This window comes from Pongo abelii, chromosome 6, assembly GCF_028885655.2.
Source record: "Pongo abelii isolate AG06213 chromosome 6, NHGRI_mPonAbe1-v2.0_pri, whole genome shotgun sequence".
NCBI classification, from domain to species: domain Eukaryota; kingdom Metazoa; phylum Chordata; class Mammalia; order Primates; family Hominidae; genus Pongo; species Pongo abelii.
Window position 1 is genome coordinate 140,383,664 of NC_071991.2, and position 27,464 is coordinate 140,411,127.

Sequence of the window (27,464 nt, forward strand, 5' to 3'; positions counted from 1 at the left end):
TTCTGTCTTCATTCAGATCATTCCTATCAAAGCCCAGCTGCTTACCTGAAGCCAAGAGACAGACATAAGGATCCCAATGGCCTTCCAGATGGCTGCTTCCACCTCCTACCTGGGCCACGTTGACTCTTTACACAGGAAAGTGAGTCACCCCAGTGTGAAGGGTTGCCAGCAGAAATAGGGCATGAAAATCACAGATAACCATGGGAATTCTTCCAAGTGGTCAGTGTAAAATAAACCACCACCACCACCACCGAAAACACAAAAGAAGCAAAAAAAAGTGCTTATTCAAAATCCAAGACAAAATACTGTGTGAGAGCCAGGCCACGGGGTTGCCTTTTCTCAGGCCACACAGCTTTCCCAGTCCATTTGCTCACATGGAACCGTGAGATGTGAAGTCCTGCAGAGCGTGTGCTTGGGATGGAGGCTGGTACTGTTAACCTATGGGTCCAGACCAAAGGGTAAAGAGGCAGAAAACTGCAACTCTGTCCACCGGCACAGCTTAGGCCCTCCTGCTCATAGAGGCTCTGAAGAACCCCCACCTCAGCCTTCACACAAAACATATCCTTCTGGCTCAACTACAGCCAGGCTGGAGTGCCATGGCATGATCTCTGCTCACTACAACCTCCGCCTCCAGGGTTCAAGTGATTCAGCCTCCCAAGTAGCTGGAATTACAGGCATCCGCCACTGTGCCCAGCTAATTTTTTTTTTTCTTTTGTATTTTTAGTAGAGACAGGGTTTCACCATGTTGGCCAGACTGGTTTTGAACTCCTGACCTCAAGTGATCCAAAGTGCTGGGATTACAGGCATGAGCTACCGCTCCTGGCCCAGACCCCATTTTTAAAAAATAATTTCAACTTTTATTTTAGATTCATGGGGTACATGTGCAGGTTTGTTACATGGGTATATTGTGTGATGCTGAGGTTTGGGGCACAAATGATCTCATCACTCAGGCAGTGACCATAGTATCCAATAGGTATTTTTTCAGCTCTATCCACCCTCCTTCTCTCTTCCCTCTAGTAGTTGCAGTGTCTACTCTTCCCATCTTTATATCCGTGTGTACCCAGTGCTTAGCTCCCACTTACACATGAGAACGTGATATTTGGTTTTCCGTTCTTATGTTAATTTGCTTATGATTATGGTCTCCAGCTCCATCCATGTTGCTGCAAAGGACATGATTTCATTCTTTTCATGGCTGCATAGTATTCCATGGTGTATATGTACCACATTTCCTTTATCCAGTCTATCACTGATGGCCACCTAGGTTCATTCCATGGCTTTGCTACTGTGAATAGTGCTGTGATGGACGTGCAAGAACATGTGTCTTTTTGGCAGAACAATTATTTTCCTTTGGGTAAATGCCCAGTAATGGAATTGCTGGGTGGAATCGTAGTTCTGTTTTAAATTATTTCAGAAATCTCCAAACTGCTTTCTGCATTAATTTTTCCATGAACTCATTTACACTCTGGCCAACAGTGTATAGGTGTTCCATTTCCTCTGCAGCCCCACCAGCATCTTCTATTGTTTTGACATTGTAATAATAGCCACTCTGCAGCCAAGCTTTTTCAAGGCCAATGTGGGGAAGAGCCACAAATATTCCTTTTCCTGAAGAGAATTATCAACTGCCCACTGGTAGAATTCTTGGTTTCCTCTGTCTTCGTTGTTTGTTTTTCAAAGAAAAACCAAAGGTAAAGTGGTAAGATCTTCCACACATGAACCAGTTTGTAGCCACCAGAGCCTGCTGGGAAGGGGCCCCTCAAGCATGCATTGATCTTGTGACCTGGAATTTGAGAGATCAAGAAGCCCCGTATCAACCTACCATACAACTGCCCATCAGCGCTGATCCTTTCATGGGATTAGCTCAATTCTGGCTCTGCAGACACTGGCAGCCACAGGTGACAAACCCTGGGCCTCTGTGGGCTTCCTTCATCACCCAGGGCCACAGTGGGCTGCCTGTCCTAGGCAGAGACACAGCAACATTCTCTTAAACTGAAATTAACCATAAATCCACTTCACCAATAATCATCTGAGGGCTCAGTCCCTGCCTCCTTCCTCGGGGATTTTAAAACACACATTTCTCTGACCCAAAACAGGTAGGTGAGATCTGACTTTAAAAGGGGGGATATTGGGATGAATTGGGGTATCAGGAATGAATCCCAAGTGTTTTTGTGTGGCGAGAGGCATCCACATCCCAAGCTGTACCTGGAGATGGAGAAAAATGCAGGAGATAAGAGAAAACAAAGGGGGACAACCAGCCCTGGTTGCTTTGCCAAGGTCTTGGGCACAGACACGGCCGGCTCTGGCTGGGAGCTGCTGCTCTAGAGGTTGGGAGAGTCCTGTTCATCCATGGTGCTCAGCAGCAGGGACTGGGGGCCGTGGTAGGTGTGGATGCCCAGACTCTCAAGCTCGTTCCCTGCATGGCTGGCAGGGGCCTTCCTCCTTGTCACCAGGTGACTGCACAGGGCAACTGTCATGGACGTCCAGGGGGCCATCCAGAGCATCACTGATGAGCATGGTGAATGCTTTGGGGCCATCGTCATGTTGGCCCCAGTTGCACACACGGTATCTTCTCTTTGCTTGGGGGGAAGGGGCTGGGGAGGGGAGGGGATAGTCTGTCATGCTCAGAGTTGTAATCATTCAGCAGCTGCTCCGTATATTCTAAACCCTTGCACAGGAAGGCTCCTCGGCCCAAATCCCCCAGGCTGGCCACAGTGACACTGGGCTCCATTCCCAGGTCTTTGGTGGCTGCTGTGTCAGCTGGTGTCAGAGGCCCCAGGGTCAGCAATGTGTGGGGGTCTTGTGCTGCTTCTGCTAGGCCCAGACAAGGGGATGCTCTGTGCCCCCCGGGAGTCCCAGGGGCACTGCCACCTTAAGGGCCACATCCCATAGCTGGAAGTCACTATACAGTTGGGGAAGAGTTGGAGGTCGGGAAACCACTCCCTTATAACAAGGTGGTAAATAGTTTGGCAACAAACTGAAGATAAAACGGCAGCGCTAAGTAATCATGGGCTTCCTACAGGTGATCGTGTTGATTTCTTGTTGCCACTGCCTGGCCTGAAGGCAGTGCTTGGCTCAGCGGTGGCAGCAGACGAAGCAGCAGCTCAGGAGGATGATGATGGTGGCCCACACCAGCCAGAGCTACAGCAGTGTTTTGTGTCACAGGTGTAGCTTGGATTGTTTGTACCACGCAGGCTTATCCCATGGGGGTTCACCCCTGGCTGACAGGGGCTGGGCAGCACCTGGAGGACCAGGAACACCACCCACCCCACACACACACACCGCCCGGACCATCTCCTCTGCAAGCCCCTCCTGCTCCTGCTCCTCCATCACAGCACTGCCACCTCCTTCTCCTTCCTCTCCTCCTCTACCCTCCAGAGCAGTGGTCTTAAAGAGGTTTCTTGGCCTTGGCACTTCTGTGGGCTCCCAATGTGCTGATGTGTGACACACTGGCATGCTTGGCAAGACCTCACTGCTGCCTTTGACTACACAGGGTCCTCTCTGTACCCAGAGCAAACATATGCAAGGAAACCCCAGCACTGACCGTGTCAGCTTCCTCGGAGGCCCCTCTCCACATGTGCTCCTGCTAACCCAGTCTGTACTCCCCACAAGCTGATGTCCTGCTTGGAGATGATTCTGCTCGCCCTCTTGCCCAACAACTGGCTCCTGTGTCTGCAGGGGAGAAGATAAATCCCTGGGTCTCCATCCCTCGTGTTCTTGAGAAGTCTGCCTTTTATTCCTCCACAGAATAATGCCAACATGTTTACACTATTCCTATGTATAGACATTTTCCCATTTAGTTTTCCCTCCCCTCGGGAGTGGTTATTAATCCAGCGGTACAGATAAGAAAACAGGTTCAAAGAGGCTTATTAGTTTACCCACGTCCCAAGCCCAGCAGACGGTAGGTCTGGGGTTGACTCCTCATTTGCCTGGCTTCAAAGCCCACGCTCTCTGTGCCCCGCCTCACATCCCGCTACGACTGTGGTCTGAGGTGATGACAAGTCCGTCAGCGCTGACCTCTGATGTTTCTCCAGCCCCCTGTCACTATCACCCATTCCCTGCCTCCCTGCATCTCCTGAGGGGCTCCTCCCAATTGTCCCATTCCATGCGGCAAGACGACTGCTCTCAGAGAGCTCCTGGTTATGGCATTGCTCCCTACCCTCCCACAGTGATCAAACTAGAATCCAAGCTCCCTAGGGAAACGTAGGGTTCTCCTGGCACCACCTCTGCCCCCACTCCCAGTCTCATGCCTCTTCACTGCTCCCCTCCCCTGTCCCCTTCCCTGCTCAGAAGCCCTGGTGGCCCATCCAACAAGCCATGCACCTCCTGTCTCTGTCTCTGGACACTATGGCACCCTCAGACTGGAAGCCCTTCCTAACCTCCCCTTCACCCTTTTCAGAAAAGTCTTCCTGATTCTTCCTTGTCCCCACCTCCCTTGGGTCTGGCCCTGCGGGTCCTCCGTCGGGTCTGAGGCAGCCGTCCTCCTCCTGTATCTGCTTGCCTCTGTCCTAGTCCCGCTCAGGTGCTCAGTTGCAATAGATGTGTCCATCCTGGCAATCGACTGTGTGCTCCTCGAGCGGGTACATCTTGTCTTACATATCCCGATATCTCCAGTGATTAAGCAAAGCCTAGGATGTAATAAGCACCCAGTGAGTGGAGGAATAAACATGGAGTGGAGGGACATGTGCTGAGAAAAGAAATACCTTTCCAGAAGAATGGTTCTCAAAGAGTGGTCCCTAAGCCAGCAACACCAAAATCACCTGGGAATTTAGGAGAAACACAAAAGCTAGGCCTTACCCCAGACCCACCGAGTCAGATCTCCTGGGACAGGGCCCAAGAAACAGCATCTTTTTTTATTTGAGATAGGGTCTTGCTCTGTTGCCCAGGCTGAAGTGCAATGGCATGATCACTGCTCACTGCAGCCTTGACCTCCCAAGCTCAAGTGATCCTCCCACCTCAGCCTCCCAAGTAGCTAGGACCACAGGCACACATCACAAATCCAGCTAATATTATTATTATTTGTAGAGATGGCAATCTCATGTGTCGCTCAGGCTGGTCGCAAACTCCTAGGCTAAAGGGATCTGCCCGCCCCTTGGCCTCCCAAGGTGCTGGGATTACAGGCGTGAGCCACCACACCCAGACAGCAACCTGCATTTTAACATATCTTCCAGGTCTTCTGATGCCCGCTGAAAACTTGAGATTGGATATGGTAATGACATCCCTAGGCCAGTACTGAAACTGCCATTGCAAAATTGTAACTGAGACAGTGAAAGAGATCTGACACAACCAACTCCATCTTGTGGTTTTTTTCTTTTTTTTTTTTTTTTTGGAGCCAGAGTCTCAATCTGTTGCCAGGCTGGAGTGCAGTGGCTCGATCTTGGCCCACTGCTACCTCCATCTCCCAGGTTCAAGTGATTCCACTGCCTCAGCCTCCCCTGTAGCTGGGACTACAGGTGCGCACCACCATGCCTGGCTAATTTTTTGTATTTTAGTAGAGACGGGGTTTCACCATGTTGGCCAGGCTGGTCTCAAACTCCTGACCTCATGATCCACTTGCCTCTGCCTACCAAAGTACTGGGATTATGGGCGTGAGCAACCGCGCCCGGCCTCCATCTTGCTTTTAACCTCCAAGCTGTCCTTATTCCTTCCCCAGCATAGGCTGAACTAACTTTGGGAAGAACTTCGTTTCTAGTTTGAAACAAAGACGATAACAGTCCTTTCCCAAAACAAACCTCCTTTTTGCCTGGAGACTAGACTGTCTTTATAGGACTAACAAATTTGCCAAAAGATTATAAATTATGGTTTAGGAGTCATGTAGCTGGAGCCTGCAAGATTCCAAACCTCCCCAGATTGCTCCTCGGGATAACATCACTATTGTAAAACCTAAGATCAGTGCTTGAGATATTTTGCAGACCCTGTACTCAATGAATCAGCTGGCACAACCCAGATTGATAAACTAGTTCATCTGGTCTTGTGGCCCTCACTCAGGAACCGACTCAGCACAAGAAAGCAGCTGGGGTTTCATCTCCAACCCCACCGATCAGCACTCCCGACTCACTGCTTTCCCCTCCAACCCACCAAATTATCCTCTAAAACTCGAATCCTCAAATTCCTGGGGAGACGGCAAGATTTGATTTGAGTAATAGTAAAACTCCAGTCTCCTACACAGCCTGCCCTGGCTGAATTACTTTCTCTATGGCAATTCCCCTGTCTTGATAAATCGGTTCTGTCTATACAGCAGGCAAGGTGAACCTATTGGGCAGTTACAATATCTCTCTGAAAACAACAGTCACTATTTTTTGTTTGTTTTTGTTTTTGTTTTGTTTTTGAGACAGAGTCTCTCTCTGTCGCCAGGCTGGAGTGCAATGGTGCGATCTTGGCTCACTGCAACCTCCGCCTCCCGGGTTCAAGTGATTCTCCTGCCTCAGCCTCCCAAGTAGCTGGGATTACAGGCAAGCGCCACCACGCCCGGCTAATTTTTTGTATTTTTAGTAGAGACAAGGTTTCACCATGTTAGCCAGGCTGGTCTCGAACTCCTGACCTCAGGTGATCCACCCGCCTCGGCCTCCCAAAGTGCTGGGATTACAGACGTGAGCCACCGAGCCCGGCTTCAGTCACTAACATTTTTACTGACTCTTCTGGCAACATGATTAACCCCGACACGCACTATCGCATGCAATTCTCACAACCCCATGAGGTAGGTATTATTACTGTTCCTAGCTTACAGATAAAGAGACAGAGTTTAAGAGGTTTAGCCACGCTACGGGGCTGCTGGGAGCCCGGCAGTCTGGCCACAGAAGGTCGGTTTCACGGAGGGGCAGGGTGTGGCGGCATCTCCTGAATTTAAGAGTCTTGGGGGCGCGGTGCTTATTGGTCATTGGGCAACTCATTTTAGCCTCTTGGGGTTTCAGTTCCTCACCTGAGAACAAGGAAATTAGGTTGAAATGAACATGATGGAAAGCTTTCAAGAATTGCACACGTGAAATGTTCTTTGCGTGTCTCCCGGTCTCCCACCTGCCCCCCAAACAGAGGCGCAGGAGTAACCCTGCTCCCTTCCGCGTTCTCACGCCATCACGAGCTGCTGCATTCTTCTCGCCCCCTCAAGTGGCGGAGCTCAGATTGCAGTTACTTAGGTCTAAAAGATAAGGAAAGGCTGCCCCCTGCTGCCCCTACGGATGAATAACCCCAACCTGATACCTGCCTAACTGGTCTTCCGGGCTTTTATGGAAAAAACGCTGCATATGCGCTTGGGCATACCGTCCAGAGAGGCAAAACTGGGACAAACTCCATCGGAATTTTAAAAAACCATGATGCCAAGACAGAGTGACATTATTATTTATAAGGCCAGTCGGGATGAGGGCCCCCACTAGGTGATTAAAAGACTCTAACTTAGAGGATGAATTATTGATAAGTAAACGAGGGGAGTAAGGCAGGAAAACATGCAGAAATAGATCAAAATAAACTGTGTATTTCAATTAGGAAAGGTACTGGGAAGAGGCTTTGACACATTCCAATGGATGAAAGCAATCAACTTTTTTTTTTTTTTTTTTTGACAGTCTCACTCTGTCGCCCAGGCTGGAGTGCAGTGACGCAATCTCGGCTCACTGCAACCTCCGCCTCCTGGGTTCAAGAGATTCTCCTCCCTCAGCCTCCCGAGTAGCTGGGACTACAGGCACACGCTATCACGCCCGGCTAATTTTTTTGTATTTTTAGTAGAGACGGGGTTTCACCGTGTTAGCCACGATGGTCTCGAACTCCTGACCTCATGATTCGCCCTCCTCGGCCTCCCAAAGTGCTGAGATTACAGGCGTGAGCCACTGCACCTGGCTGCAATCAACCTTTTATGCAGGCATTTGGTAGCGTGTTGTGAGGTCCGTCACTATTAATGCCGTGAATATACCATCTCCTCTTTTTCTTTCTTCCCTAAGTTCTAAGGGCCATGCCTGGCACCAAACTTACGGCAGTCCTAGACTGCCCTCTGATGTTCACCATGGCTTACCTCTGCCCTGTTCTAGTCGGAGACAAGCTGTGGGTCCCAAGCCTGGCATTGTTACAGAAACATCCAGGGTAATTTTCTGTTTGGTTGTTTATTTAAATAAATAAATAAGTAAACTCAGTCTCGGAGATTTTAACTCAATAGGTCATGAAGACTACTCAGAAATCTGCATTTTTCACAGTTGTCCAAGTGATTAAGTCCCCACTGAGCAAATTCAGGACAAGAAAACAACTTCTACATAAATTCTACATAACTTCATACACAACTACATAACTACATAACTTCATAACTACATAACTACATAACTTCGTACACAACTTCATACATGAACTTCTTTGGCAAAAAAAATGACTTTGTAAAGTGCACAAGTAGGTTTTTAAAGTAGCATATTTTATTTAAATCCAAATTTTCTTGATTTTTAAAATTGTTAACTTAAGTTTGACTTTCAGTAGACAATAGAGCTATATGACGCTAAAATGGAAACAACCCAGTAACGTTGACACTGGGAAATGTAACTTTTACTTCCGCTCTGTTTCTGTCTACGCCACCCATTCTTTCTTTCTTTTGATTTTTTTTTTTTTTTTTTTGACAGAGTCTCACTGTGTTGCCCAGGCTGGAGTACAGTGGCGCGATCTTGGCTCACTGGAACCTCCGCCTCCTGGGTTCAAGTGATTCTCCTACCTCAGCAGCCTCCCAAGTAGCTGGGATTACAGGCACCTGCCACCACGCCCAGCTAATTTTTTTTTTTTTTTTTTTGTACTTTCAGTGAAGATGGGGTTTTGCTATGTTGGTCAGCCTGGTCTCGAACTCCTGGCCTCAGGCGATCCGCCTGCCTTGGCCTTCCAAAGTGCTGGGATTACAGGGGTGAGCCACCGCACCCGGCCTACTCCACTCATTCTTAATAGGTCATCACTCTTGTCAGTTTCTGTTGTATCTTTACAGTGTTTCTGTATACAAAATGTATACAAAATAAAGTAAATACAAAAGTATAATTCTTCTTTTCCCCCCTCTGTTAGACAAAGGTGGCATCTAGTTATGCTATTCTGAGACTTTCTCTTTTCCGGGTTAATAACGTATCTTGGAGAATTTTCCATAGCAATATAAAATATTTTGATTCTTTTTTAGCATTGAATATTACTCCATTGTGTGAACATATCACAGTTTATCCAGTCCCTTACTGATGGGCATATAATTCAATTTTGTCAGTCAAATTTGTAAACAGTGTATGTTGATGAAGTTTTTTTATTTTATATTTCTTATTGTGATTTTTTTTTTCCCCCTGATAGTTAGGTACCATTTGGATTTATTTTTCTCTGAACAATTTACTCTTTGCCTATTTTTATTGGGCTGCTGGATTATTTTCTTATTGATTTTTAGGAGTTCACTGTATGTTGAGGAGATTAGCCCTGATGGTGAGAACTGGGAATATTTTTCCCAGATTGTTACGTATATTTTGATTCTGTTTTTATTTTACCATGCAAGTGTGTCATCATTATGTAGTTAAGTTTGTCTTTTTTTTTTTTTTCTGGATTTTAAGTCATAGCTTAAAACCCTCCGAGTGACACACAGCCTCAGGGCAGGGCCAGGTTAGTGACGGGGCTGTGGCTTCTCTACAAGGAGGTGCCCCAACGTGACGACAGCTTGGAGAGGGGTGGGTACTAGAGAAGACCAGTCCCTTTGCCAAACAGCCTTACAAAAACACCCAACTCTAAGGAGCTCAAAACATCCTGAGGACAGTGCCTGGAGGTCAGAAGGAAGCCCCCGGCCTGGTCCATACCCCACCACAAACTTGCATAATGGGGGGTGATGTCACCCACCCTCCACTCCCCTCAAAGGAGCAGCTGCTCTGGTGGTTTCTCCCAGGCTCTGGGGGCGGGCCCATGGGAGGGGCTGTTTTTGTACAAAGCTGTAACATTGTGGGGACAGGGGGCCACAATGATTCAACTCTATGGGAAACCTTTACAAAAACATCTCTGGCGGTCCCAACTCCCAGAGTCCCTCTTCTTTCCTCCTGGGTCACAAGTCTTAATGCAATTTGGTTCAGAATGCCTCTGCCTCACTCCTGATCACATGTCAGACCAAGACCGTGGACAAGGACAGGCCCAGATGAGAACTAAAGCTTCCCAGGCAGAGAGAGCTCAGACATAAGAAGACTGCCTCAGGAACCTCGCAAGTGGAGGACTCAGGGAGGGTCCCGATCCCCACAAAACTGAGACAAAGTCAGGTGGAAGTTTCATCGGAGGTGACCACCTCTCGAGAGGACTCGGGAAGAAGTCAGGGGTATCTGTAGATGGAATCATACGTTCTGGGCCCCTGCCGTCCTCTGCAGGCCACGTACTTTCCATTTCGATGGACCCTCACAGAGGGAGCATTTGAATGGGGCATCCTTTGAGAAAGGGACCTAGGACCCTGTGGATGGACTCTGTCGTTCTCCATGGTCCATGGTCCTAAAAAGCAAAAGTCAAAATGTTCTTCTGTGCAATACCCATGAAGCACAGGAGGAGATTTCTTAGCTCACTGTCCTCCACCCTAGCCAGGGCCCTCTCCCCTCTCTATGCCTTGAATGTGATTTTCACCTTGACCCCTGTCACTGTGTGAACACTGAAGCTTTCTTTTGACAAGGCACCAGACTCACAGTTGTAGGTAAGACATCTTTCAGGTACTTTTGCAGATCCGTCATAGCGAAAAGTGGGGTCCACAGTGTCCCTTTTAGAGTGGCTGTATTCTTATGTGCTAACTATGACTACACCTTCGGTTCGGGGACCAGGTTAACCGTTGTAGGTAAGGCTGGGGGTCTCTAGGAGGGGTGCGATGAGGGAGGACTCTGTCCTGGGAAATGTCAAAGAGAACAGAGATCCCAGCTCCTGGGGCCAGACTAAGGGAGACATCATCTCATGTCCCGGGATTGAGTTCAGGGGAGGCTCCCTGTGAGGGTGAATCCACCCAGGCTTCCCAGAGGCTCTGAGCAGAGTCAGAGCTGAGCTCAGGGTGATGGAGCAGAAGAGGGAAGGGAAGGGTGCCTCTTCTCATAGTTCCCTGAGATAGGAGAGCCCAGAGAAAGCCCGGTGGGTAATTAATGAGCCACGAAACCTCTCCATCTATCTGCTTCACTGACAGAGGTTCTCTGTAGATTCTTCGTATATTCCTGTGCTGGATTTTATAGGAGGCCACTCTGTGTCTCCTTTTGTCACCTGCCCGGGTCTCGGGCAAGTTCTGGAAGGGAACACAGAGTACTGGAAGCAGAGCTGCTGTCCCTGTGAGGGAAGAGTTCCATGATTTCCCAATCTCTGCCTGAATCCCAGCTGTGCTCAGCAGAGACTGGGAGGTTTTGAAGTGGCCCTGGGAGGCTGTGTTCTGGAAACACCGTATATTTTGGAGAGGGAAGTCGGCTTACTGTTGTAGGTGAGTAAGTTGAGGCTGGACAGCTGGGAACTTGCAAAAAGGGGCTGGAATCCAGACGGAGCCTTTGTCTCTGGTGCTTAGGTTAAAATGTATTTTTATCAGGAAGACCTATGAGGCAGATGATGAGGGGATAGCCTCCCTCTCCTCTCCACTATTTTGTAGACTGCCTGTGCCAAGTTAGGTTCCCCTACTGAGACATGGGTAGACTCAGCTTGGAAGAGGTCACCTTGAACATCTCCTGTCTCCTTGAAGGGTGCCGGTCATGGCCATGACAGATAAAAGAGCCTCTGACCTTACCACCACGGTCCTGCCATTTCTCTCCCTTACACAGAAAGGAGAAGGTCACAGAAGAGGGAACTTGGGGGATCACACGGGGCCTAATTGGTCTGCTGACCACCGCCATTTTGGGTTGTACCATTGTCTACCCCTCTACCCACCAGGGTTAAAAATCTACTAAGGAACAGGAGAGGACCTGGCAAGTGGACTTGGGGAGGCAGGAGTGGAAGGCAGCAGGTGGCAGTTTTCCTCCTAGTCTTTAATGTTGTGCAACTAATGAAAAACTGTTTTTTGGCAGTGGAACCCAGCTGTCTGTCTTGGGTATGTAAAAGGCTTCTTTCGGGATAGTGTATCATAAGGTCGGAGTTCCAGGAGGACCCCTTGGGGAGGGCAGAGACTGAGAACACAGCCAAGAAAAGCTCATAAAATGTGGGTCAGTGGAGTGTGTGGTGGGGCACCAAGAGTTCTGTGTGGAAGCAGCTTCTGGAAGGAAGGGCCCACACCAGCATCTCTGGGGTTTGCCACACTCATGATGCACTGTGTAGCAATCAGCCCCAGCATTTTGGTGATGGGACTCGACTCTTCATCCTAGGTAAGTTGCAGAATCAGGGTGGTATGGCCATTGTCCCTTGAAGGCAGAGTTCTCTGCTTCTCCTCCCGGTGCTGGTGAGGCGGATTGAGTAAAATCTTTTACCCCGTGGGGTAAGAGCTGTGTCTGTGCCTGCGTTTCCCTTTGGTGTGTCTTGGTTGACTCCTCTATTTGTCTTCTCTAAGTCTTCAGTCCATAATCTGCCTCCTCACTCCCTTCTCGGCTCATCCTCCCTCTTATGTGCATGGCTCTGCCTCTCCTAAGCCTCTTCCTCTTGTGCCTTATGCTGCACAGTATGCTTAGGCCTTTTTCCTAACAGAATCCCTTTGGTCCAGGCAGAGAAAAGCAGCCATCCTGCTGTCAGGGAGCTAAGACTTGCCCTCTGGCTGGAGATCTCCAGGTGGGTTTTATCTAAGCTTCTGCAGCTGTGCTCCTATAATTCGCCCCTCCACTTTGGGAATGGAACCAGGCTCACTGTGACAGGTATGGGGGCTCCACTCTTGACTCAGGGGTGCCTGGGTTTGACTGAAATGATCAGTTGCTGGGAAGGGAATTGGGTGTAAGAATGGAGGTCAGGGTCACCCCTTCTTACCTGGAGCGCTGTGCCCTCTCCTCCCTTCCCCGGAGCTCTTCCAGCTTGTTGCTCTGCTGTGTTGCCTGCAGCTCCTTAGCTGTAGAGCTCCTTGCTTAGTCTTCAGGGCTGTGTGTTTCTTCACTCTTCTTTTCATTGTTTTCTAGGACTCTTCTCATCTCTACTTTCTTAGTGGATGTATTGTTTTACTTTCCCTTTTTTAAATTGCATCTTCTCCATTTTTTTCCTTCTGATTCTAACTCCACTACTGCATTGTTGACTCCATTTGGTGACTAGCTCTGTCTTCTATGTTTTCTCCCCCCTGCCAGCCTCCAGCACAGAACTCTGCTCATGTCTTTATCTCCCTCCTTCTTTCTTTCTCTACCAGTCTTAAAAGGTGCATCTATGTCTTCCTGAGGTAATTTGAAGGTTCATGAGCCAGGCAGGACCAGGCTGGGGAGACGGGTGGTTTCAGGGCTGCTCTTGAGGCCTGAGGGCAGAAGTCCCTGTCACAGCATTGGGAGAGCTGCAGGGAGTCTCTGAGGTGCCTGTGCTTGGCAGGTGTTTGGGAGATAGGTCTGAAGAGAGTGTTACAACTGGAAACTGACATTATCTTAGCAACAGATAAGGTATAAAGAAGACAAAATGGGTAGGAGACTCTATTTTCTTTTTTACTGAGATGGTGTCTAGCTCTGTCGCCCAGGCTGGAGTGCAGTGGCACGATCTCGGCTCACTGCAACCTCCGCCTCCTGGGTTTGAGTGATTCTCCCTTGGCCTCCCAAGTAGCTGGGATTACAGGTGCCTGCCACCACACCCAGCTACTTTTTGCATTTTTAGTAGAGATGGGGTTTCACTGTGTTCGCCAGGCTGGTCTCAAACTCCTGACCTTGTGATCCGCCCGCCTCGGCCTCCCAAAGTGCTGGGATTACAAATGTGAGCCACCGCACCCGGCCGAGACTCCATTTTCTTAAGCCTCAGAATCTATGCTAGAATAATAGGGTAAAGGCCCCACCAGGAAGCCCTAGTACAACCTTCCCCATGCTGGGGAGGAAGCAGACAGGCGGTGGAGCGGGGTTGGGATGGGATGAGGTCTAGGATGGAGACATAGACAAGGGTGGAGGAATGGGACTCATAGGGTCTACCAAAGTTTAGGGGCTTGGGCAGACATTCACGTAGGTGGGGACACACACCAAGATGTTGAGTGGAAAGTACAAATCACCAGATTCAAAGGCCTGGGTTCAAGGGGCTGTGGTGGGAGAGGTGTGCAATTTGAAAAGCAACTTAAGCTGTGTCCTTCTCTCTAAGACATAGAAACAGAAGGGACTAACTTATATGAAAATCCTTTGTAAAGGATTTTGTAAAGGATTCAACTTGTGGTGACAATCCTTTTCATTCCTGTTGTTTATGATCACTAGGTCACAGGGTTTGCCTTTTTCCAAAACTGCATCTCAATTTTCCCATCAAAAACATTTCCCAAATTTGGATAAAGAACCCATATCTAGACTTGCCACATTTCTGCACCAAAAGCTCACTCTCATGGTTGGAACAGAGCCAAGCAAAGGACATGGTAAACTGTGGTTTCTTCCACTCCTCATGTGTCTTCAGATGAAATCATTCATTCCAATAATCCCAGAAATTCTTCCTCTCCTCTGTCAAGCACGTGAAAGGGTCCAGAGCTCTGCAGTGTGAGCTTTCTACTGAAATGGCCCTTGGACTTTGTGGTTCATTCATACTCAGTGGTCTACCCTGTACTACTTTTGAGAACACAAAGCTTAACTGTGGACAGATTCCAATCCTGGCCAGGCAGGGTTGCTGGACACTCTGAGAGAAGAAAGGGTTAATCCCATGACCATCAGCTTCCATGGGATTTCAGCCATCCTGGACAAGCTACCACACCCTCCTGTGCCCCAGGGGAGGAGGAAATGTGGACCATCCCATCAGATATTGACCAGCTTTGACTCTTTAAAGAGGGTTACATGCAAGAAAATAAAATTTTTTAAAAAGGTGCTGGGCAGGTGGGGGAGTCAGATGTAATGGAAAAGTGTCTTTTCTAGAAAAGAAAAGCTAATTCTAATATGTGTCACTACCCCACGAGACAAATATATACATCTTGATTTAAAAAAGGAAAATTATAATTAGAAAAAATCAATTTAGTTATTGTAATTATACCACTAATGAGAGTTTCCTACCTCAAGTTTCAGGATTACATAGCCATGCACCAAGCAAGGCTTTGAAAAATAAAGATACACAGATAAATTATTTGGATAGATGATCAGACAAACCTCAGTAAAAACAGCCAAGACAATCAGGATATAATGTGACCATAGGAAGCTGGGGAGACAGTAGGCAATGTGCATCCATGGGACAGCATAGAAAGAAGGGGCAAAGTGGAGAGAGAGCAACAGACACTAGGATGGTGACCCCAAAACAATGAGGGCCTAGAATGACATAGTTGTGCTTCATTACGGCCCATTCCCAGTCCTCTCTCTCTCACACAAACAGAGCCCCTACCAGAACCAGACATCTCTCAGAGCAAGCCTGGCTCCAACCCCTCTTCCCTTTCCAGAGGACCTGAACAAGGTGTTCCCACCCAAGGTTGCTGTGTTTGAGCCATCAGAAGCAGAGATCTCCCACACCCAAAAGGCCACGCTGGTGTGCCTGGCCACAGGCTTCTACCCCGACCACGTGGAGCTGAGCTGGTGGGTGAATGGGAAGGAGGTGCACAGTGGGGTCAGCACGGACCCGCAGCCCCTCAAGGAGCAGCCCGCTCTCAACGACTCCAGATACTGCCTGAGCAGCCGCCTGAGGGTCTCGGCCACCTTCTGGCAGAACCCTCGCAACCACTTCCGCTGTCAAGTCCAGTTCTACGGGCTCTCGGAGGATGACGAGTGGACCGAGGCCAGGGACAGGCCCGTCACCCAGATCGTCAGCGCTGAGGCCTGGGGTAGAGCAGGTGAGTGGGGCCTGGGGAGATGCCTGGAGGAGATTAGGTGAGACCAGCTACCAGGGAAAATGGAAAGATCCAGGTAGCTGACAAGACTAGATCCAAAAAGAAAGGAACCAGCGCACACCATGAAGGAGAACTGGGCACCTGTGGTTCATTCTTCTCCCAGATTCTCAGCCCAACAGAGCCAAGCAGCTGGGTCCTCTTTCTATGTGGCCTGTGTAACTCTCATCTGGGTGGTGCCCCCCAGTCCCCTCAGTGCTGCCACATGCCATAGATTGCAAGGACAATGTGGCTGACATCGGCATGGCAGAGGAAAGGAGGTGCTGGGCTGTCAGAGGAAGCTGGTCTGGGCTTGGAGTCTGTGCCAACTGCAAATCTGACTTTACTTTTAATTGCCTATGAAAATAAGTTCTCTCATTTATTTTCCTCGCCCTGCTTTCTTTCAGACTGTGGCTTCACTTCGGGTAAGTAAGCCCTTCCTTTTCCTCTCCCTCTCTCGTGGTTCTTGACCTAGAATCAAGGCATGAAGAACTCACAGACACTGGAGGGTGGAGGGTGGGAGAGACCAGAGCTACCTGTGCACAGGTACCCACCTGTCCTTCCTCCCTGCCAACAGTGTCCTACCAGCAAGGGGTCCTGTCTGCCACCATCCTCTATGAGATCCTGCTGGGGAAGGCCACCCTGTATGCTGTGCTGGTCAGCGCCCTTGTGTTGATGGCCATGGTAAGCAGGAGGGCAGGATGGGGCCAGCAGGCTGGAGGTGACACATTGACACCAAGCAACTCAGGCCCAGAAGTGTAGAGTCCCTGCCAGGATTGGAGCTGGGCAGTAGGGAGGGAAGAGGTTTCATTCAGGTGCCTCAGAAGATAACTTGCACCTCTGTAGGATCACAGTGGAAGGGTCATGCTGGGAAGGAGAAGCTGGAGTCACCTGAAAACCCAATGGATGTTGTGACGAGCCTTACTATTTGTGTGGTCAATGGGCCATACTACTTCCTCTCAATCCTCACAACTCCTGGCTCTTAATAACCCCCAAAACTTTCTCTTCTGCAGGTCAAGAGAAAGGATTTCTGAAGGCAGCCCTGGAAGTGGAGTTAGGAGCTTCTAACCCATCGTGGTTTCAATACACATTCTTCTTTTGCCAGTGCTTCTGAAGACCGGCTCTCACCTCTCTGCATCCCAATAGATACCCCCTATGTGCATGCACACCTGCACGCTCACGGCTGAAATCTCCCTAACCCAGGGGGACCTTAGCATACCTAAGTGACTAAACCAATAAAAGTGTTCTGGTCTGGCCTGACTCTGACTTGTGAATGTCTGGATAGCTCCTTGGCTGTCTCTGAACTCCCTGTGACTCTCCCCATTCAGACAGGATAGAAACAAGAGGCATTCAAGGAAAATGCAGACTCCACATAAGAGGGATGAGGGGCCCACCTTGAGATCAACAGCAGAGGTTAATTCAATGTGAAAGGCAGTGATAGGAGCTGAAGAGGTTACTTCTAGAACAGTCTAGGGAGACACAGATGTTGAGTATAGGAATTTTCTATATCCAACTATACTGTTCTGCCCAGGAAAGACGTGCTCAGAGGAAAAGCCAACCTATACAGGTGTGTTCACCCTCCAGCTGGCCATGTCCCCGTGACTAACAAAGCTGGATTCCATATGCATCACCCACCTTCCTTGCAGCTTTCTTATTGAGCACTCCATTCATCTTCATTGGTTCACCAAGTTGATTTCCCAGCTCCGAAGAAGAGAGGCTCTGACTTGCAAACTTATTTTCAATGGAAGATGTGTCTTCCAGTTTAAGTTACCAATCTGTTTATAAATCTCTCTCTAGTGAATTAAACCGGAATGAAAATGTCCCCTAATCATTCCTGGAAGGTTAGAAAATAAAGGTATCCAAAACTGAGAATCAGCCCCATTCCTACTTCTAGAATTCCTTCAAAAGCTCTCTGTTGTCTCACTGTCACCACGGTGATGGAGTCCCAAATCCTAAAGGTGGCACAGAAGACCCGATGATTATCCTTGTCTCCTTCCACACTCTCCTCACTTCTGTCATCCCTGAAGCCCCTGAGCTTCTTCTTTGAGGCCACTTTGCACATGCTCTTCCTCCTGGGGTGACAAAGTACTCTTCTCCCCACGATAACTCCTGTTTAGACTTAAAGATTTAGCTCCAATGTCTTCCCCTCCAAAAAGCTTTCTCTGGCCCTTTCTTGCCCCTTCCTTACCTCTTCCTCCCTTGAGGCTGGATTAAATACACCTTTATTTTGCTATCACAGTGCCTTGTGCATAACCTTCTTTGTGATACATCACACTTGCTGGAAACTACCTCTTTATTTGTCTGACACCCCCAGGGACTATGAATTCCTTGTTAACAAGGATGCATTTTAAGATAGTATCCCAGGGCTATAGTATAGTACCTCAGTTTAGTGTAGACACCACGTAGGTATGTACGAATAAATAAATGAATAAATGAGTGAGCCCAAAATGACCCAATCCAGGGCAATCATCACCATAAGTCCTGCCTGAAATAGTCATTACCCTTCCATTTATAGGACTACACCACATAGTCTTCCCTCTTTATTGTAACACATACATGCATTCAAAGATGCATGTGTGCATGTATGCACACGTGTGTATATATACGTTTATATTTACACGCATGTACACACATCCACTCATTAAACACGTATCCATGCGACGTGTTGTTATCAACTTCCAAGAAAATTAAGATACCCAAATTAAAGGCCCCAAGAAGCTTATCTATTTACAGAGCAACTCAATTATGAACAGAAAGGGCCAAATGCAAGTCCATGCTTTGAAAGAGCAACATGAACTGCTTAGTAAAATGCAGTCAGAGAGTGGCCCTCAATTTCTCACTGGGATAATCAGGAAAGAGTCTGAGAAGGTGGCAATCTCTTCAAAGGAAGAATTGGTCTCAGTTGTTCACTCTAGAGAATGGCCATGCTGGTCAGAGGCATGAACAAAAGCCCTAATGACATGGCTAGGTACCTCTGGGTAGGCCCGTTTAGCTGGTTGCAAGGTTCAGAAATGGGAGTGATCAAAATTGGCGCTGGAAAGGCAGGTTGGTGCATGCCACTCTGGGAATAAACTTACCTCCATGTAACCAGCCTGGAGCCTGCACATGGTGGATGTTCACTAAACACCTGTGGAGTAAATGAAGAATATGGAGTTCAGACTTTGTTCAGGAAGCAATGGAACAAAGGGAAATTATAGACGTTTCTGGATTGTTTGTCCTCCTGTCATAAGGTGCCATCAACTGCTCTGTGGATTTTCCTATGAGCTGCCTGCCACCCCTCGCTCCTCCCACCCACTTCACTATAAATGCCAGTCTGAGCAGGTGGGCACAGTGAGCCCCACCAGGGAGACCCAGTGACATAGATGGTCTGCTCAGGGTGATGCATGTTCCAAGGAGGGACCTCTCTGCCCCCCACCATTACCATCACTGTGACTTTCCCCAAGCCCTTCCCATTTTAATTCACTGCCTTTGTCTTTTCCAAGCTCCACACAATCAGACTAACCTCTGCCACCTGTGCTTCCTGCCTCTGCCCAGTGGTTGGGGGAGGGGGACTAGCAGGGAGGAAACATTTTTGTATCATGATGTAACATTGTGGGGACTAGTGGGGGGGGGGCACGATGATTCAGGTAGAGGAGGTGCTTTTACAAAAAACCCTGCTGCAGTAAGCATCCCCACCCAGCCCAGGGAATGCAGCTACCAGGTGGGAAGAGGTCTCTGGGGCTGGTACCAGCTGTGGTCTTGCAGGGTCCCCCAACCCAGCAAGCACCTGTCCATCTCCCTGTCCAGACTCAGCTTCCTAGAAATAAGAAGGCCAAGACAGCAAAGTGGAATTATCACTCAGCACTTTTAATAAAACTTGTTCTTGACAAAGTACTTGCACATGCATTATTTATTAAGAACTGACGAAAACCCTGAGGGAAAGATATTGTCCCATCTTTCCAATGAGGAAACTGAGATCAGAGAGGTTACAGGTCATATAACTAGGAAGAGGCAAGGTCTAGCCTGCAACATCGCCCAGCTCCAGCCGTTTCAGTACCACCAATGCCCCTTCAGATTTCAAATCCACTGTGTTGTCCCCAAGCCAAGTGGATTCTCCTCTGCAAATTGGTGGTGACCTCATGCAAGATCCAGATTATCGTGTCCTGCTAACTCCAGACAGGAAGAGATAGGTTCAGGAAAGAGAGGGAGGGTGTGCCCTCTGTCTGTGCTAAGGGAGGTGGGGAAGGAAAAGGAATTCTGGGCAGCCCCTTCCCACTGTGCTCCTACAGTGAGCAGTTCTTCGGGCCAGGGACACGGCTCACCGTGCTAGGTAAGAAGGGGGCTCCAGGTGGGAGAGAGGGTGGGCTGCACAGCCTGGACGACCCCAGAACTCTGTTCTTAGGGGAGTGGACACTGGGCCATCCAGGGCCCTCCTCGAGGAAAGCGGGGTTTGCGCCAGGGTCCCCAGGGCTGTGCGAACACCGGGGAGCTGTTCTTTGGAGAAGGCTCTAGGCTGACCGTGCTGGGTAAGGAGGCGGTTGGGGCTCCGGAGCGCTCCGAGAGGGCGGGATGGGCAGAAGTGAGCAGCTGCCCCACTCCGAGAGGGGCTGTGCTGAGAGGCGCTGCTGGGCGTCTGGGCCGAGGACTCCTGGTTCTGGGTGCTGGGAGAGCGATGGGGCTCTCAGCGGTGGGAAGGACCCGAGCTGAGTCTGGGACAGCAGAGCGGGCAGCACCGGTTTTTGTCCTGGGCCTCCAGGCTGTGAGCACAGATACGCAGTATTTTGGCCCAGGCACCCGGCTGACAGTGCTCGGTAAGCAGGGGCTCCCGCAGAAGCCCGGGAACCGGGGAGGGGGCTCCGGGACGCCGGGGACATCGCAGGGCCAGTTTTTGTGCTGCGTCTCGGGGCTGTGAGCCAAAACATTCAGTACTTCGGCGCCGGGACCCGGCTGTCAGTGCTGGGTAAGCTGGGGCCGCCGGGGGACCTGGGGCGAGACTGCGCTCGGGTTTTTGTGCGGGGCTCGGGGGCCGTGACCAGGAGACCCAGTACTTCGGGCCAGGCACGCGGCTCCTGGTGCTCGGTGAGTGCGGTCTGCAGGGGCGCGGGCGGCTTGGGTCCGGTTTTTGTGGGGAGTCCCCGAGCTGTGCTCTGGGGCCAACGTCCTGACTTTCGGGGCCGGCAGCCGGCTGACCGTGCTGGGTGAGTTTTCGCGGGACCACCCGGGCGGCGGGATTCAGGTGGAAGGCGGCTGCTGCTTCGCGGCACCCGGTCCCGCCCTGTGCTGGGAGACCTGCGCTGGGTCCCCAGGGTGGGCAGGAGCTCGGGGAGCCTTAGAGGTTTGCATGCGGGGGTGCACCTCCGTGCTCCTACGAGCAGTACTTCGGGCCGGGCACCAGGCTCACGGTCACAGGTGAGATTCGGGCGTCTCCCCACCTTCCAGCCCCTCGGTCCCCAGAGTCGGAGGGTGGACCGGAGCTGGAGGAGCTGGGTGTCCGGGGTCAGCTCTGCAACGTCACCTCCCCGCTCCTGGGAAAAGACTGGGGAAGAGGGAGGGGGTGGGGAGGTGCTCAGAGTCCGGGAAGCTGAGCAGAGGGCGAGGCCACTTTTAATCTTTTTTCTGGGGTGTTTAGAGAGAAGGTGAACGATGGAGAAGGAGAGGATTTGTTAGGACTCTGGGAGAGGCGAGACTGGAGAGGACGAAGGGAAATCCTGGTTTGGGGAATGGGTAGGAGTTCGTAGGCAAAAAGAGCTGAGCGGGCTGGGAACAGCGCGGGTGGGCAAGGGTCAGCACTGCAGGCAGGCGGGTGGGTGTTAAGGGGCAGAAATCCTGCAGCCGAGGGTGCAGTAGAACACAGAAGAAAAAGCCTGCCAAACAAAAGTGGAACAGAGAAGCCAAAAAGGGAGATGAACATGAGTCAGTAAAGAAAAGAATGAAAGTTTACTGTTCAGCAGTGTGGATCTCTAATCCGACTTAAAACTCCTTGTTCCTGGTTCCTATTCCTCCTAAGCGAGAGATCCCTGGATCCAGAGTGAGGGCACGGCATTCATGCTTGCCCACGGGCTGGTCAGCAAAGAGGTGCTGACCTGAGAGTAGGGTACATAACCTCAGCCACTGGGGTACACTTACCACCCCCGCCCCCATGTAGCTCCCTCCACTATCCTGAAATCTCCCTTAGCACACTAAGTATTCTAGGTTAAACAGCCCAGATGTTCAGGGAGTTCATTCGCCACAAACACATATTAAAATGCAGACATTTTTGCCTGTGAGATGAGGAAAATTCTCTGGAAGATTTAGGCCCTGAGAGCTGAAAAGGGACCCTAAACATTACCTGGTGACAACTGCCCTGAGGCCAGAGAAGAGAACTCACAATATCGGTATATTAACCTGTACCATTTCTAGTTAGGCTGTCATTAAGCTGGGTGTAATGGGACTCAGCTACAGTGAAGCCTATCCAGAGGACATGTGGGGTTTCTGCAGTCAGCTGGGGCACAGAAAAGACCCAGACTTTAGAACCAGATAAAGGCTGAGTTCGAACCTCTGGTTCTTTTGTGATGTGGTGACCTTGGGCAAATTAATGTGTGAACCTCAGTTTCCTCAACTATAAAATATAATGAACAATACCTACCACTTACTATTGTTGTGAAGAAGAAAAGAGAATCACCATGTAGAGTGCACAGATTATTGATGTAATTCAATGCTTCTTTTCCCCGTCCTCCTAGGAGGTCACTGGGGAGGCTCTTCTTTTCCCCATCCTCCTAGGAGGTCACTGGGGAGGCTCTTCTTTTCCCCATCCTCCTAGGAGGTCACTGGGGAGGCTCTTCTTTTCCCCATCCTCCTAGGAGGTCACTGGGGAGGCTCTTCTTTTCCCCATCCTCCTAGGAGGTCACTGGGGAGGCAGGGGGCAGCGTCAGCCCAGTGCCAAAAGATGGGCCTGATCTGAAGTGTGGAAATGGAGTAAGGCTGTGTCTGTGTCAGAGGTGGGTTGGGAAGATGTGAGACAAATATCACAATTTTGCCTAAGGTGAATCCAACCCACAAGTAGAGCACAGGCCAACAGCAGCTCACTAGTACACACACTTACACCAGCAGCTCACTAGTACACACACTTACACCAGAAGCTCACTAGCACACACTCACACCAGAAGCTCATTAGTACACACACACCCTCAGCTTGCTAGTACACACACTTACACCAGAAGCTCACTAGTATACATACTTACACCAGAAGCTCACTAGTACACACACTTACACCCACAGAGACAAGCCCCACACCACAGGGACTCACAAATGCAGAAGAAGAGTTGACCCTGCCCTCATGCACAGACAGTGTGTTGATGTGTAGTGAGAGGCGGCTGGTGTTCGCCATGCCTGTTGCATCAATAACTATTCTACAGAACAGCATGCATGGTCAAGGAACATTTTTAATTTTTACAATGAGGACTGAGTGTTTGCTAAATGAAGAAATCAAAGGAGTACATTCTGGAGGGCTGGTAGACTCCCAGAGCCAGGGTTTTTGAGATGAGAGTGAAAATAAGCAGGCTGAGAGCAGAAAGAAAGAAAGTTCTGCAGATAGAAGTTAGGATATTACCACTTCAGCCCCAGCCCAGCCAGTAAAGACTTAGAAGCATAGTAGTAATTAGCAAGGTAGGCGTTGTGGGGAGGAAGGGAAACTGACATGATGGGAAGCAGGACCAGCTCAAAATGAAAATGCGGGGGCTCTTATTAAAAAATGACTTAGGATTTCAACATGGTGACAGCAGAGCACTAAACCAAGCAAGGGGGCCCTTCTAGCAGGAGGCCCCATGGGGATCCAGGAAAGAGGTCACATCCATACAAATGTGAAGAAATGTCAGAGTAAATTTTCTCCATTGTCCAGGAGATTCAGAATAGGTTCCTCTAAGACTGATATTTCTTCATTTTAATAGAGTTGCTCAGAAATGAAAAATAATCAATAGGAAGAAAAAGAAAAAAAAAAACAAGATAAGATGAATAGGAGGGCAGGTCCAAAAGAAGTGATTCAGCCAAATGTAAAGGGTCCTCAGGGATTAAAGGGGATGTATTTACATGTCATCCCTAAGAATCTACAAAGGAGATGCTCAGGACAGAAACTGTATCAACACAACTAGTAGCAAGAAGTTACTCTGATGATATCAGATGTTTATTTGGGAAACTTGCTAGTAGAGAAAGCTACATATAATATTTGGATGCAAAGGGACACAGAAGGTTGAAGAGTCCCTAATTTTGAAATAAGGAAAGATGACTATCTGTCTGAGCTGAGAAAACTCAGGGGTATCTGGGGGCAGAGGAATGAATAAGATGACTTCATGCACCACAAAAAGAAAAAACCTCACATTCTCATGAACTCACTGTAAAACCAAAGGATGTCCTCATGTGAATGCAAAAAATAGGCCATCTGTAAATCTAAAGAAAGCCCCCAGTTCCAAAATGTCTCCCTCATCCCAGATTCCCCTTCATTCCTGAGCACCTTAGATTTGGTATAAATAACCTGCTTGGGAGGTGGCTTTTTGAATTCGTACATAATTTAACCTTCACACAGTTTCTGCAAAGTCAGAATGGTGATTATTACTTCACAAGCAGAAAAAAGTGATAGGAATTTCTGTCTTAAAATCTCGTTGGTGGACAAAGGAAGTTCTAGGATTTGGATCTTGTTTTTTTGGTTCCAATCCCTTGCTCCAGTTAAAAAACTACCACATAAAATGGTGAGAAGTAGGTAGGCAAGTTTTTATTTATAGAGAGGAAATCAAATAATGGCAATGAGGAGACATCACCTGGAATGTTAGGCAGTGCCTAATTGGGGGATGGACAGACAATGGGCAGTGCCAACTCACAGGGTGGATACAAAAGACAGGCAAGGAAAGGGTAGAACCATCAAAGAGGAATAGGCTGGTGACCCCAAAGCAAGGAGGACCTAGTAACATAACTTTGCTTCATTATGGTCCTTTCCCGGCCCTCTCTCTCTCACACACACACACAGAGCCCCTACCAGGACCAGACAGCTCTCAGAGCAACCCTAGCCCCATTCCCTCTTCCCTTTCCAGAGGACCTGAAAAACGTGTTCCCACCCGAGGTCACTGTGTTTGAGCCATCAGAAGCAGAGATCTCCCACACCCAAAAGGCCACGCTGGTGTGCCTGGCCACAGGCTTCTACCCCGACCACGTGGAGCTGAGCTGGTGGGTGAATGGGAAGGAGGTGCACAGTGGGGTCAGCACAGACCCACAGCCCCTCAAGGAGCAGCCTGCCCTCAATAACTCCAGATACTGCCTGAGCAGCCGCCTGAGGGTCTCGGCCACCTTCTGGCAGAACCCCCGCAACCACTTCCGCTGTCAAGTCCAGTTCTACGGGCTCTCGGAGGATGACGAGTGGACCGAGGCCAGGGACAGGCCCGTCACCCAGATCGTCAGCGCTGAGGCCTGGGGTAGAGCAGGTGAGTGGGGCCTGGGGAGATGCCTGGAGGAGATTAGGTGAGACCAGCTACCAGGGGAAATGGAAAGATCCAGGTAGTGGACAAGACTAGATCCAGAAGAAAGCCAGAGTGGACAAGGTGGGACGATCAAGGTTCACAGGGTCAGCAAAGCACGGTGTGCACTTCCTCCCCAAGAAGCATAGAGGCTGAATGGAGCACCTCAAGCTCATTCTTCCTTCAGATCCTGACACCTTAGAGCTCAGCTTTCAGGTATCCCTGAGGACCAGCCATACAGCTCATCATCTGAGTGGTGTGCGTCCCATTCCCTTCTGGGGTCCTGGTTTCCTAAGATCACAGTGACTACGTCGCTGGCACTGGAGCAGCATGAGGGAGACAGAACCAGGGCTATCAAAGGAGGCTGACTTTGTACTATCTGATATGCATGTGTTTGTGGCCTGTGAGTCTGTGATATAAGGCTCAGTGTCCTTACAAAGCAGCATTCTCTCATCCATTTTTCTCCCCCTGTTTTCTTTCAGACTGTGGCTTCACCTCCAGTAAGTGAGTCTCTCCTTTTTCTCTCTATATTTCGCCGTCTCTGCTCTGGAACCAGGGCATGGAGAATCCACAGATACAGGGGCGTGAGGGAGGCCAGAGCCACCTGTGCACAGGTACCTACATGCTCTCTGTTCTTGTCAACAGAGTCTTACCAGCAAGGGGTCCTGTCTGCCACCATCCTCTATGAGATCTTGCTAGGGAAGGCCACCTTGTATGCCGTGCTGGTCAGTGCCCTCGTGCTGATGGCCATGGTAAGGAGAAGGGTGGGATAGGGCAGATGATGGGGGCAGGGGATGGAATATCACACATGGGCATAAAGGAATCTCAGAGCCAGAGCACAGCCTAATATATCCTATCATCTCAATGAAACCATAATGAAGCCAGACTGGGGAGAAAATGCAGGGAATATCACAGAATGCATCATGGGAGGGTGGAGACAGCCAGCGAGCCCTACTCAAATCAGGCCCCAGAGCCCGCCTCCCCTGCCCTACTCCTGCTGTGCCATGGCCTCTGAAACCCTGAAAATGTTCTCTCTTCCGCAGGTCAAGAGAAAGGATTCCTGAGGCTAGCTCCAAAACCATCCCGGATCATTCTTCATCCTCACCCAGGATTCTCCTGTACCTGCTCCCAATCTGTGTTCCTAAAAGTGATTCTCACTCTGCTTTTCATCTCCTACTTACATGAATACTTCCCTCTTTTTTCTGTTTCCCTGAAGATTGAGCTCCCAACCCCCAAGTATGAAATAGGCTAAACCAATAAAAAATGGTGTGTTGGGCCTGGTTGCATTTCAGGAGTGTCTGTGGAGTTCTGCTCATCACTGACCTACCTTCTGATTTAGGGAAAGCAGCATTCCCTTGGGTATCTGAAGTTACTAGCCCTCTTTCTCTACACCCAATGCTGCTTTCTCCTGTTCATCCTGATGGAAGTCCTCAAACACCATTTCCATACCCAGGCATTGTGGGTCCCCACTGGAGGGTTAGTCTGAAGGGCAATGTCTGGGCTTTGGAAAACCAGCAAGATGAGGACAGAGAGGAAGGCACACAGCAAACCATAAGCCCTTACCCAGTGCAGGACAGAGGATGCGGGCAGACCTATGGGTTACAATGTCTGGTCATTTCCCAATTCCAGATTAAAGTGTTACCTGTTATACCTTTAGTTTTATTAGTGTGTAGTCTTAACACCTCCAGCTTATCTTGTTTCAGGATTTGAGCTTAAAATTGAGTGCTACTCTGCATGTCTAGGTTGAAATACTAGAGAAGGCAGAGTTGAGACAACTGATATGTAAAGCCTGGCAATGGGTGATTTCCCAGGAGCGAGACACACCAAGTCAGGAGCAATGGGACATAGGGCCCAGTGGGGGCTGAAGTGCTATGTTCAGAGTAGCCCTTCCAATGGGCTTCTTCGTTTGCTGAATGGAAACCAAACCACTCCAAACACAAGGTGTTAGCTGCTCCTACTTGGGCAAAGACAGTTGTCCTGCTAAGGTAAATTCTGCATACAGGCTGAATGCATTGTGGTAAAACACTACATGGAGGAAGAGGAGGAATGGGATTAAAGAAAAGGAGGCCTAGAACAGTGAGAGGGGCTGAGAGAGGCCAGTCGGAGTTAGTTGAGGAAGACTGTCAGGATAGAGAAGTGAAGTCTGAAAGCAGAGAAAGGATGGGAAAGAGGAGGGAGCCCTTTGTTGAGAG

The 27,464-nt window shown here is 49.4% G+C and overlaps 2 gene segments (V, D, J or C); both read left to right on the forward strand.

The window, feature by feature from the left end:
• LOC100935916 (T cell receptor beta constant 1-like) overlaps window positions 1–17,074 on the forward strand; it is a 288,343-nt gene extending 271,269 nt beyond the window's left edge. The window contains 5 exon segments of the C gene segment in view: window positions 12,214–12,260; window positions 15,395–15,781; window positions 16,222–16,239; window positions 16,392–16,498; window positions 16,828–17,074. Coding sequence covers window positions 12,214–12,260; window positions 15,395–15,781; window positions 16,222–16,239; window positions 16,392–16,498; window positions 16,828–16,848 — 580 coding nt within the window.
• Window positions 17,075–19,431: 2,357 nt separating this feature from the next.
• On the forward strand, window positions 19,432–26,558 carry LOC100937550 (T cell receptor beta constant 2-like). The segment is given in 6 exon segments: window positions 19,432–19,440; window positions 20,196–20,604; window positions 24,853–25,239; window positions 25,755–25,772; window positions 25,918–26,024; window positions 26,316–26,558. Coding segments are annotated over 6 exon segments (951 nt in total).
• Window positions 26,559–27,464: the final 906 nt, after the last annotated feature.